This window comes from Ictalurus punctatus, chromosome 5 (assembly GCF_001660625.3).
Source record: "Ictalurus punctatus breed USDA103 chromosome 5, Coco_2.0, whole genome shotgun sequence".
Taxonomy (NCBI): domain Eukaryota; kingdom Metazoa; phylum Chordata; class Actinopteri; order Siluriformes; family Ictaluridae; genus Ictalurus; species Ictalurus punctatus.
In genome coordinates this window covers 32,129,830-32,142,781 of record NC_030420.2, presented here as the reverse complement: position 1 = coordinate 32,142,781, position 12,952 = coordinate 32,129,830, and the positions used below count along the sequence as shown (strand labels likewise).

General features: G+C 46.3%; 1 protein-coding gene across 3 annotated transcripts; it reads left to right on the top strand.

Moving 5' to 3' along the window:
* Positions 1–245: 245 nt before the first annotated feature.
* On the top strand, positions 246–12,597 carry mknk2b (MAPK interacting serine/threonine kinase 2b). Of its 3 annotated transcripts, none has more exons than XM_017467010.3 (14): positions 246–363; positions 1,997–2,187; positions 2,431–2,521; positions 2,907–3,008; positions 3,560–3,657; positions 6,223–6,302; positions 6,567–6,640; positions 6,760–6,864; positions 7,254–7,309; positions 7,515–7,610; positions 11,077–11,271; positions 11,652–11,816; positions 12,071–12,111; positions 12,251–12,596. In XM_017467010.3, the coding sequence occupies exons 2-14, from the start codon at positions 2,137–2,139 to the stop codon at positions 12,525–12,527; spliced, it is 1,431 nt and encodes a 476-aa protein (XP_017322499.1). In that variant the 5' UTR covers positions 246–363; positions 1,997–2,136; the 3' UTR covers positions 12,528–12,596. The 3 variants fall into 3 exon arrangements, with proteins under 3 accessions (XP_017322499.1, XP_017322500.1, XP_047011274.1); XM_047155318.2 differs by lacking the exon at positions 246–363 and adding an exon at positions 387–1,605; XM_017467011.3 differs by lacking the exon at positions 2,431–2,521 and having other exon boundaries at positions 12,251–12,597.
* The last annotated feature ends 355 nt before the right edge of the window (positions 12,598–12,952 follow it).

Here is a 12,952-nt window from a genome sequence, read left to right as displayed (position 1 = left end):
CTGTGCGTCTAAATATGAGTTTGAGTCTGAGAAGGAAAATAAGACTTGGCTTTTGGTCGCTCATTATATGTGTTTCATAACGCTTCGGACTGTTTTTGTTGATGTTTTTTCGAAAAAGAAATGGGACAAAGGCAGCTCGAAATCCGCCCTCAACTGAAAACGACACTGCGCTTGTATGCGCGATGGGCGGGGTTTAGCGGGAACAAGGGGCGGTGTTAACACGGCAGCGAATTTATATAAATCCCATCGCGCAGTGCTTTCTATCGTCCACACAGTAGAACACCGGTTGGTCCACGACCACACCAACAGCAGAGGGGTCGCGCAACGGCAATCAGACTGGAGCTTTAAACTCAAATCAACGGGGTGAGCACGTATTCCTTCCACATTTTTTATCTGACATTTTCATCTCCTATATTTGCCGCGTTTTGGCGCTTTTTAGCATTTTGAGCACTTGCCTGTGGAAACAATAGCGCGTTAGCAAGTCACGCTCGGGTACAAACGCAAAGTTAGTTATGTATGTTGGTTCTAAATGCTAGTATTTTTTTTTTATGTTTATTATATGTAAAAACCGATATGCATTTCAATCTACAATCCAAGGACAAGTTTTCACATTGGTTTTTCGTGCTATCCGTCCCCATCGGTAGCTAACGGACGTTTAGAAATGGGCCTGATCCCAAATTGATATCGACTCCCTACACAAGCGCACTCGCTCGAGTGTAAAATCATGGCCTTCGTAGCCTACGTAGTGCGCTAAGCGTGCGATTTGGGATTCGGAACCTGTACTAAAACGACGGTTTTATTACGTATTTCTTGTGAATTTTAACTAATATCGCGTTTTAAAACGTTCAGCAATAAATTTATAGCTCTTAATTGACGTAACGACATCTATTGGTTAAAAAAATAAATACGAAGGATTTAGAGTGTTTTTATGACATACCTTTGCTAGCAGCGTCTTGTAATGCTAGTGCACTGCTGAAAAAACCATAACGATAGAAACCCATATATAATTTGTAATGGTTTTAATGGGAATTGTACTGGTTTTAATGCAAACTGGAATGGTTGCCTTCTATTGGAGGCATGTTCTGTCTAGTGGAAAACCGTTAAGGACCGGCAATGGTTTTAATGCAAACTGTAATGGTTGCCTTCTATTGGTGGCATGTTTTGTCTAGTGGATACCGTTAAGGATCAGTGATGGTTTTAATAGTTAGCTGATGGGTTTGTAATGGTATTTATAGTGGAAACCATTTAGAATTTCTGTGATTGCTTCTCTTTATTGATTTTATTTTCACCAGGGTGCTAATGTGCTACACCTGCACGATTTTTCCAGTCGTTTTCCAGAACATTCCCTTAGACGTTTCATGGAATGAATTATTCCCAGACTTGTATTGGAAACAATGTCGTATCTCTCCGGATACAGGACAGATGCGGCGTCGAATCTGTTGAAGACGTTCCAGATTATTCTCCGACGAACACAGCGTCTCATAATAGACGTCACGTTTCGTGCAGCAGTTAAGGATCTTCAAAAGAAACGTCTAAGAAACCTGAACAATGGGAAGTCTATACAAGCAACCTGAAGTCCTGAAAAATGGAAGGAATTGAGCCGGGGTTTGTTTCCGTGCTTCGTCCGTCGATTATGAAACTATACTCGAGGGAAAAGCGTCGAATTTCCTGACGGTTGTACAGCACTAGATGGCAAATCTGGTTAATTAGGTGTTGGTCGTGGAAGACTTTTATTCATGGGTTAAATTCTTAAACAATGCGAAGTCAACACATGGATATGAGAGAGAGAGATTTATGGGTTTATGGATGTTTTTTTACATGGTACAGTATAATGATGCTGTATAATTTATTGCGGCGAGTCTGAATGTTATTCTTGGCACCCGGTATGACTTTACTCATCACAGACAGGAACTCATTTCTGCTCCTGGCTGTTTTTACTTTAAGATCGACTTTGAATAACGCGTGATTTTTTTTGTTTGTTTGTTTATTTTTTCAGGCTTCCCGTTTAAAGCACTGCAGTCACCAGACATCGGATTAGCGAAGTGAGACTAATCACTCCAGCTAAGCAAACCGTTGTTGCCGGCAGCCACTGATCCGATCGGAACGGGGGGAAAAGTCACCGAATCAGGAAGTAAAATGGTGCAGAACAAGATCGCAGCCGTAACCGGATTCCACCGCTCTTTCAAGGTGCGTTTGCACACGCCCTGATGGCCTATTCCTAATTACAGGGGGAAATTTGCAGGTCGGGGTTTAGCGTTTGGGGAAATGTGGCTATTTACGCACTGGTTATTAATAACCGATTTCATTACAATTACACGTTAATTACTGTTGATACGAGAAACGCACATCCACGCACGTTTGTGCGCCTTCTTTCTTCTGTTTGGTGTTTGAACGAACGTTTAAAAAAAGTTTTTTAAACATTCGTTTCAGGGCCAAAATCCTTTCGAAACGGACGAATTCTCCAAAACCGGATCCCACCTTCTTGATCCCGCCTTCAATTTTGATTGCTCCACTCGCCCCGGTGAGTAAGAAGCCCCCGCTGACGTCCTCGCTTCTGTCTCAAAGCATACAGACCTCGGGGTTTGTGGCTTTACGGTCAGGTCACGACGTTAAAAACCAGCGTTTACATAGAGCTCTGGCAGTGCTTGAGGTCTTTGTTGTTGTTGTGTTTTTTTGGCTTGCTGATGACTATCTGCTTGCCAAACACCACACACGCGTACTGTCATGTATAATAAATAAATAAATAAATTGGATGCATTCCTGCTACCAGTCCGGTTGTTTACAGTAAAGAGTCAGAGCTCAGTCGCACTCGCTTTATGTAGTTCAACTTCCGTCTCCCGCTAAGAGAGGATCAGCTTCCTTGTTTCTTCGCATGTAACCGTTTTCTCTTTCTTCCCGTCATGAAGACATGCCTGCCAGCCAGCCGATCGACATCCCAGACGCCAAGAAGCGAAACAAGAAGAAAAAGAGGTGCCGGGCGACGGACAGCTTCTCGGGACGGTTTGAGGGTGAGTGTGAGCGTGTATATCAGGGTCTGAAGGTGTGTGTGCGCGCGCGCGTGTGTGCTTCCTTTATGGTCATGCTACCTTTATTTACACAATCATGGTATCGCAGTCACCCTGCATTTGTAATCGTGGTGATTCAGACACTACCGATCTTGCTGATACGGTTACCTCTATCTACCCCTATCTGCTTTTCTACTAAAACAGCTCGACGGTTTAGAGTCTGCAGTTTACAACTGCTTACAACGTTCTTTTGTTGTAGTTTCTGTCGTCCTGAATATTTTACCGTCCTGAGCATATCCTTACTATATATCGTCCTGAGAATATGCTGTTCCGAGTATAGATTATTCACTTCTCTGGGTATATACGGTAAATTCTGCCCCGATCTCACTCCGTCACGTGTTTATACCGTACGCGGTCCCGTGTACCGTGCACCGTGCCGCTGTACTGTGTCTCGCAAGTGGAACCGGATAAGCGTTTTGCCTTCCAGAGGAATGATTTAAGCTTCACGCTTTCATCGGCGTTAACGGCGTTTATTCTTGCCTTTCTCCATTCAGATGTCTATAAGCTGCAGGACGAAGTGTTGGGAGAGGGCGCTTACGCAAAAGTGCAAACGTGCATCAGCCAGATCACGCAGAAGGAATACGCCGTGAAGGTAAGACGCACTTCCTGCGGTTCAGGGTTAAAATCTCCGAGATTAAACAAACGGTCGCTTATAGGCGAAAGCAGGCGAGTCGTGCGTTCCGTCAACATGGCAGACGGACATGTGGCGTTCCTGTGCCGTTTTGAACGGGATTACCCCCTTGCACTCGTGCCATTCCTAGGAACTTATAAAACAGGTTACTGGAAACGGAGCCGCCGTCTGCACACGACTGCAGCTTGTTATTGTGAGGGTGTTACGCTTCTGAAAACCTACAGGGCGTGAGCTGGTCGCCTCTGGCTCATTCATTATAAATAGAAATCTGCATTTCTGCCAAGAAATTTCACGAGCTCAGCGTTTGTGATACTGAATAGCAGGGAACACAAGTGTTTTCAGGTTCCCGTGTGTTATTCATAGATCCTGGCTGCAAGGTGAAGAGTTTCTCCCCCTAACCCTGGAAGTTAAATATTAGTCAAGATTGAAAGGACCAGATACGCAGCCCTTTTGATTATCGCCGTACGCTTGTCGAGTCGTGTTTGGGGGGGGGGGCGTTCACGCTGCGCTGTTGCACCGCAGCTGCACTGAAGGCTGGCTCAGCAAAGAAGCTCCCCCATCCTGTTTTTGTTAGCTCATCCGCTAAGACGGCCAATCGGAACGCTGGGAGTGTCACGTCCTCCTCTGCTCTGCGCTGCTATTGGCCAGCGAGGCAGGCAGCGGTGGGCGAACATTGTGTTCTCTTGTGGTATGTCTGCCAAAACACACACCAGTGGAGGAAGAAGTGGAAGGGGGGGGGGGAGTCCGAGGTTGATTCCTGAAATGTTTTGAACTGTACAAAGATGTTAGGCGTGGCTTCAAGACTAAACGTTATGTGCCTGAGGCGCAATACCTCGTGATTTATTTCTTTTTCTCGTCGAACACACTTTGAGGAAGTGGAGCGTTGAGAAATGTCGTGGTTGTTTTGATTTTCAGAGGCACGTGCTCGCAAGGAGAGACTGCGCCAGAAAGTTCCGTTTGCCTTTTGTTAAACGTGATAAGACGACAAATCTGTAAAAAGGGTTAACTCGACTACCGCCGCCAGCGTGTATTCGTATTGCTGATGGTGTTTTGTTTTTTTCGGGGGGGGTTTTTTTGCAGAAAGCTGGAAGGTCACATGCTTGCTTTAGCAGCACTACCTTTCTGCAGGGCTTTGTTGTCCCGGGAGGGTCGTGGCTCGTTATCTGCATCAGGGCCGTTTTTTTTTTTGGGTGGGAAGGGGTGCTGTAAATTGAGACCAGATGTCCTGGTGACCCCACCCCCTCCCTGAGGTCGGGGCATAAAGGGGGGTGGGGGTGTGTGTGTGTGGTGTCGGTATCCGAGTCTGAACAAAAGAACTGAGTGGAAACAGCCCTCTTGAGTTGTGTGCACGCACACACATATACACATACACACACACACACACACCCTTGTTCCTTTTAGCTTGGGCTTCTGGCTGTCATGTTTGGAGGCCTGGCTTAGTTTACACACTCAGTCTAGCACCATTAAGGCAACTGTGAGGATTTATGGTGCTATCCATCCACGAAGGAAGGAAGGAAGGAAACACTCGGGGGTGTGCCGTTATAGGAAAGTAATCAACGACACGGTGGTGTGATGCAGCGTAACACGTCGCATAGTTTCTGTCGCCATCGGGAAGCTGATTATTTTACAACGACAACACTTCCTGAAGTGTGTTTGTTCTTCGTGTCCACCAGCAGTCCATCGCTCCCGTTGTAGAAGTTCCTCCAAGTGAGTTGTCGCTATAGAAACGATAACGTGTTCTCGTCACAAGCACGTTAATTGAATCCAGATTGCAAATTGCCGGCACTAACGTCGGCGCTTCAGTTACAGGAAACGAATTGGATTAAGGAATTCGAAAGCGCTGTGGTATGAACTCCTCCCTCTTGTGGCTTTTTATAACTCTGAAAAGGGGAAAAACCGAAACGGAAAGTCTGACGGATTTCGCTCCGCACACTTACGGTCCTTCAGATCCGTTGTCAGTTTGGTTAGCACGGGTTTGTGCGGCTTCTGTTCGGAGGTTGCTGACTCAGGCGCACGCTGTGGTGCATGGGGGAATGCAGAGCTGGCCTTAACGCCGGGGCTCTAATCCAGGACCTGCATTGTGTGCCGCTTCTCTCACTAGCACCACTAATCCGGTCACGTCCAGAACGCGCCACATGGCGAGGGGGGCGAGGGGGGGGGACCTGAGAGAGCGAGAGCAATTTACTGTCAACAACCAATTCCAGCTCTCCATAACCTCCAGGCTCAATTTAGCTCGTTCCGAGTTTGACATGCTTTAATCGTCGGTGGAATTTGACCCGCTAACATTGTGAGAGCTTTGTGTTTGTGTTTGTACTGTCGTGGGCCTCCTCGGCCTGGGATATGGGTTAGTGTATATTTAGGTACGCAGGGCAGCGTTCGCAGCTGTTGCAGGGACTTTCAGATGACGGTGATTGTGTGGACGAGAGGGAAAACTACAAAATGTTAACGTTGAAAGCTTTCGATACTACAGTACTGACATGTTGTTTTTTTTTTTTTTTTTTTTCTTTTTCTCCTCTTGTTTTGTAGATCATAGAGAAGAGACCGGGACATAGCCGAAGTCGCGTGTTCAGGGAGGTGGAGATGCTGTATCAGTGCCAGGGCCACAGGTAACGTACTCCCCAGACTCGAGGCGTCGCTTTTAATCGGCTTTGCGCTTTGCATGAAATGTAATGACGCTCAAGATATCACGCAGGAGAATTAGAGCCACGATTTACACACACGACCCGATCATGGGGCTCGCTCGCGTGTGACCCTCGTCCCGACCCAGATAGACGCAGTGTAATAGTCCATGCTCTGCACGTATGCCTTTAGAAACTTACTGTGTGTACACATCCTGAAGTTCTGAAGCCGTTCATCCTGTCTCGCTGCAGAAACATCCTGGAGCTTGTGGAGTTTTTCGAGGAGGAGGATAAGTTCTACCTGGTGTTTGAGAAGCTGAGGGGAGGTATGTAGATCCTACCAGCGTTCTCCATGTCTGAACTAATAGAATTACGCTGTTAATACGATTTGTTTTCCATGTGTGCACTTTATATATTTGATTTTCCCCACCCCTCCCCCATCCAGGCTCTGTCTTGACCCACATTCACAGAAGGAGACACTTCAGCGAACAGGAAGCGAGCATTGTGGTGCAGGACATCGCAAGCGCTCTGGACTTTCTGCACAACAAAGGTGAGCGGGTTTATGTATTCGAATGGCAGAATGACATCACGGTTTTGTATAATTATAGTACAAGTCACGTACTGGGAATAGTCCGGTTAGGAATTAAGCAAGGTGGTGGTGGGGAGAGGTAGCCAGGGTGCCGGAGGATTGGATATCAAATCGCAGCCTGATCGCGTTTCGGTGTCTCGTATCGCTTCTTTAAAAGAGGTTCTAAGAAACACATCGAAAAGGTGAAGGGTCTCATGGTTCGTCTTCGCCCGGAGGACATTCGTATGATCCTCTATTTATAGCAGCACTTGGCAACACAGTGTATTGGAAACATACTTTTACTCTGTTGCTCTTTTGTCATTCTAAAAAAACCCCTAGAGAACCAGTCTAATATCTTGTGTGTCCTCTAGGGATGGCCCATAGAGACCTCAAGCCTGAAAACATCTTATGTGAACATCAAGACAGGGTGAGTTTGTTTTTTTTTATTATTATTATTCTTTTAAATTATTTCTTTTTTCTCGTTCTCGACAAGTCTTGAATGAGAACGTTAGTACGGATTTGCAGTTGAGCGAACGTCTGTAATCACAAGCATGACGGACAAGCATGACAGCTCGTGCGGTCGAGACGCGTGACTCGTTCCTGACGTCGATACCCTACTCTTCCGCTTTCAGATTTCCCCCGTGAAAATCTGCGATTTCGACCTGGGCAGTGGAATCAAGCTGAACAGCGACAGCTCTCCCATCTCTACCCCAGAGCTCCTCACACCGGTACGTAAACCCATATCGATCCGAAGAACAACACCCTGTCCGAGCGAGAGAATATTCATATATTCATCATAGATAAGCCAGATGTTTCTACAATGCCGCTCTTATCAGACGGCCCCCTCCCTACACGCTATCGCTCGTCTGAGGTCAAGGCCCGGATTTACGGCTGGCTGGGAAGTTTTTTTTTTTTGTTTTCAGGAGTGCCTCCGAGCGAGACAAACATTCAGGGCTGGGATTTGATAACTTATTTATCAGCTACAGGAGAGCGATCAGATACGACCTTTCTACATTCATATCTTTTGGGTTGGAGTTTAATCCGTTTATGGATCATGTTTAGTGTTGAACCCTCGAACAGTGTGTGTGTGTGTGTGTGTGTGTGTGTTGGAACGGTCGTGCCTTCTCACATGCACAAGGATCAGTGAAATGGGACGGATAAGAACAGGTGATGGAGAAACAGTAGGTGGTGTGTAGTGAAATGTTTTCCCAGGGGTGTTTGGTGTAACCCAAGTTGGACTCTAGGCTCCTGCGTGTCTTTAGAAAGTCTCCAGACTATTGGAGGGGGTAGAATAACAAAACGTGTGGAGAGAGTTTTGCACGTGTGGTTTTGAAAATTTTTTTTAATTAATTAAAAAAAAAAGTTTTATTAGCTCGTGCAGCACTGAAGCGCGGCCCATTCTCCGATTACCGCTAGCTGCGGTTTATACAACCGAGGCGGTGCCTCTTTAAGCAAAAGATTTCAAAATAAAACACAAAAATAAATCAGTGTTTTTGTTTTGAGTTCTTTTTAGAGATTTTGTTTCTATTTCTAACCCAGTTTGGACTTGTTCTCGGGAACAGAATCGGCCCGGGTCCTTCATCGCAAGAACACCTTGTGCGGAACAATAAATCTCAAGGCTCAGAGAAGTTATCAAACAAGAATTAAAAAAAAAAAAGAAAATTCCAGTCATGTTCCTGGAAGTGGGTTCGTTGGAACTCCTCGCTTTCCGTCCCTCGTGCCTCGGCCTGTCCCTTTTGCTCTTTTGACATTTTCACTTCTGGCTTTTGTTTTTTTTGTTGTTGTTCTTATTGCTTTGTTTGTTTTGTTTCTCTGGTAGAGAGTAGCAGCGAGGTCAGACGTTATGGGAAGTCCTTTCGCTCTCTGCTGCTTCTCGAGCATAGCAACTGGGTTGCGATTGGCTGGTGGACAGGGAGGGCGAGCTGGGTAGGAGGAGCCAAGTGCTCAAGTGTGGAGCAAGCATTCTACTTGTTTTGCTTAGGCTTTATCACGAGGATCATCTTAGCAGATTCTTCATTCCTGCACACAAACCGAGGTGTGCCAAGGTTTAGTAAGTGTGTTGGGGTTTGTTTGTTTTTTAATAAAGGAAATGGTTGGTTTAACCTATGCGGCCTCTGTTCACTTCTTGTAACGGTGTGGGTTTGATTTCTGAGAAATGTCTGGTTGTTGCAGAGCTCATTGCTGAGCCTGTGTACCACCACACAGCTGTGAACTCTCGCGCGCGCACACACGTGTGCAGACACAGGGGAATTTTAAACCTGACTTACATGTAACCTGCTCAGGCATGAGAGGCTGATGCAAAACTGAGCCACAAACTGAAACACACTGCCAGCTGAGAAGCCACTTCCTTGTCACATGGCCAGGAAAACCCCACATTTAGTTTGCCAACAACTCTACATCAGTCAGCTATCTGTCTCTCCCATATGCCGTAATTCCCCGCCCCTCCACCCAAGGAAGTGCCTGATGCAAGGCTTTGCTAAGTTTGCACCAAGTAGTTACAGGAAGAGAAAATCTGCAGTGCAGGTTATCATCTGATCTCCCTCCTCCTCCTCTCTCCTCTCATCTCCTGCTATTAGAGATAGCACCCATATCTCCAGGTCTATAAAGAACACTAAACATTTGCTGTTTGCTAATCGTGGAATCTTCCATTTGCTCCGAGTAGCTAACAGCACTATTTACGCCGTCATCCGGAGCAGCTCAGGGGCTCGTCTTTTGTCTGACCCCTGATAGAGAGGCTGTTAAGAGGCGACCTGAATGGGGGGGGGGGGGATGAGCGATGGCGAGAGGAGGAGGAGGGGGCAGTTCAGAACAGCGACGCTTTTGTCTGCAGCTCCTGAATTCCTGCACTGCGAACGTGCGTTGCATAAAGGCTCAGTGGGGCGGAGCGGCACGGCAGCTGCGTACATGGAGGACAAAGGAAGCTCGCTGCCTGCGCAAACACGCCAAGAGAAGAACGTCAGCCCTCAAAACCAAAACAAAACAAAGCAAACATATGCCTCAGCAAGCTGAAAAGTATCTGACTGGTTTTTGGCATCGTTTGCTGCAGTATATTCTTGTAAATAAAGTTCATGAAGCTCCTCGATGACCTCACTAAAGAACTCCTCCTTCAAAAACGCTGACCGGGCTTTAACCTAGAAATTCCCTCGGATTACCGATTCTTGGGAGGGGGAAAAAAACATCCCACAAGTGGTAATTCCGCAACCATATATATATATATATATATATATATATATATATATATATATATATATATATATATATATATATATATATATATATATATATATATATATATATACCCCAGCCTGCGTTTCATAATTACAGGAGCTTAATGCGGTCTAACAGAAGAAATGCTTGTAGAGGAAAATCGAACCGGACTGAAGGCCCTGCAGCTTTGAAGGATTATCTTTTCGCTCGATCGCCGTTACGGCTTTCCGTTGGGAAACGCGCTCGTTTTTATACGCGTTTTTATAAAGCACGCCCGTGTGGTTGTGTTTTGTTTATGCGGTGTGGGTGTGTGTAGTGTTGTGTAAGAGGTGTTGAGCGATCGGCTTTCTGGGACACTCGATCCTCTTTTCCCTTCCTGGGCATTTGGCCTAGTTTCAGAACGGAGGCGTTTCGCTTAGAGAGACTTAGAGAGCGAACGCCGCGCTGAGTTTCCAAAAACTTTCCATGACTCAACCGACTCAGCCATGAAAGTAACCCTTTCAGCACACATATCGTCTTTCTCAGTTTCAGTCTCTGCGCACACACACACACACACAGAGGTTTCTATAGTCCAACACTGCAGCCTATCATGGATTATTTTCCTAAAACAGCACGCCCCCAAGCGTCTTATTCATTTCATACAAACTCCATACCTAATCCCGAACCTGTACAATGAAACGATTGATGTATTTATCTCTTTTTGCGGTGATCTCATGCGCACGGCTTATCTCTAATCCATGCGACGGTCACACGCTTTCTCCTCAAAGCACATGACCTCCGTTTACATACGAAAACACTTGCAAAGCAGCTGGCGTTTAATACACGCTCTATATTTATTTGTTCCTTTCGCCCTTTGCCGCACCACACCTACACATAACCGCCATTTCCTTATGACGCCGTTGCATATTAACAGCAGAGGTGGCAACCGTTTACGTCGTTCCCGTGCAGTGACTGACGGCGCCGCTCCTTCCGTTTGTCCTCTTGCAGTGTGGTTCTGCTGAATACATGGCGCCCGAGGTGGTGGAGGCGTTCAACGAGGAAGCCACCATCTACGATAAACGCTGCGACCTGTGGAGCCTGGGCGTCATCCTGTACATCATGCTAAGTGGCTATCCTCCCTTCGTGGGCCGCTGTGGAAGCGACTGCGGCTGGGAGAACGGGGAGCCTTGTCACGCCTGCCAAGTACGTCGACCTCGGCACAAACGTGTTGTGATGAGTTAAAGTGGCTGTTAAATAAATAAAATTTATTTATTTATTTTAAAAGTGATTCTAGACGTACGATAATTATTCAAAGATGGCTTTGAAAAATGCTCACATGCAATCCGTGAACCGGATTTGCTGGGTTCGGTTTGCGGTGGGGCCTTTTTTTTTTTTTTTTTTTTTTTCTTTTTTCTGGCCCGGAAATGAGTTTCTCAGCTCTGCCTTTGATTCTATACCGTATATTATAGTATGCATATTTCCCAAGAAGGGAAAGTGTTGAGCTGTGTGCCGTGCTATGACCATACTCATCATCACTGTAAATAATAATCGATCTCTTTCTTTTTGTTATCCACCAATCTCAGAACACACTGTTCGAGAGTATCCAGGAGGGCAAATACGAGTTTCCCGAGAAAGAGTGGGCTCATATTTCCTGGAGTGCCAAAGACCTCATCTCCAGACTGTTGGTCCGGGACGCAAAGAACCGGCTCAGCGCCGCTCAGGTTCTGCAGCACCCATGGGTGCAAGGGGTAAGGATCTAGGCTGTTCTCTCTCTCTCTCTCTCTCTCTCTCTCTCTCTCTCTCTCTCTCTCTCTCTCTCTCTCTCTCTCTCTCTCTCTCTCTCTCTCTTTTAAGAATCAGCTGGTAATTTTGCCTATGGCGTAAATCATTTACAAGGCTGTTTCTTAGGAAAATGTCCAGCCGTCAGAAGCATTTCAGTGGATTGAGCGCGTGTTTAGTAGTATGAAGTAATGGTAATGTTTTTTCTTCTTTCCTCGGTCAGGGTGCTCCTGATTCTATCCCAGCCTCCATCCTGCTTCAAAGGTGTGTTTTGGGTTTGTTTTCTTTTTTAATCCTAGTCTGTTTACTGTCTGTAGCGTTAAAGTTAACGTAGTAGTTCAGCTAAGGAACAACAGCGTGTTTATCTGCTGACCTCGCTCACCCGCGTCCTCCGTGCCCTCAGGAACAGCAGCACCAAGGACCTAACGTTCTTCGCCGGACAGGCGATGGCTGTGAACCGGCAGCTCGCAGAGCAGGACGTCCTGGAAGCTCAGCTGCAGGAAGAGGCGTCTCCTCAGGTGGTGACGGCGGGCGCGTGCTCTATGCGTCTCTCGCCGCCATCCAATTCCAAACTGGCCAAACGGAGGCAGAGGAGCAGCGCCATGAAGGGGGCGCCGGTGTCCGCCGCCGAGCTCAGCCAGCTCCTCGCTCCGCTTGTCCTTATCGGAGACTGCGCCTGAGAGCCGTTTCAGTTCCGCTCAACCTGCTGGACAGTCAGTGAGGGGAAGTTAAATATATATATATATATATATATATATATATATATATATATATATATATATATATATATATATATATATATATATATATATATATCTCTATATCCCCATTTGTTTTTTTTTTTGTTTTTTTTGGAAGTCTCTGCTGCCCCATCGTTCAGGTATCCCTCTGCCTATCCGTGCCTCTTCCTCATTAAAATGAGTGCCTCATCTAAGATAGAATTTTTGGGTGAAATATTTCCTGTATGCAAAATGAGGGCGTCTGAGGCTCGTCCTGAACCCGGTTGCGGTGTCGCGCCCTCCTCTATTCATCCTCAGGCTCTTCCAGCACTTCTGCCAGCACCCCGCGGCAAGGTTCGGGACGGGACGGATAAGCAGAGGGATAA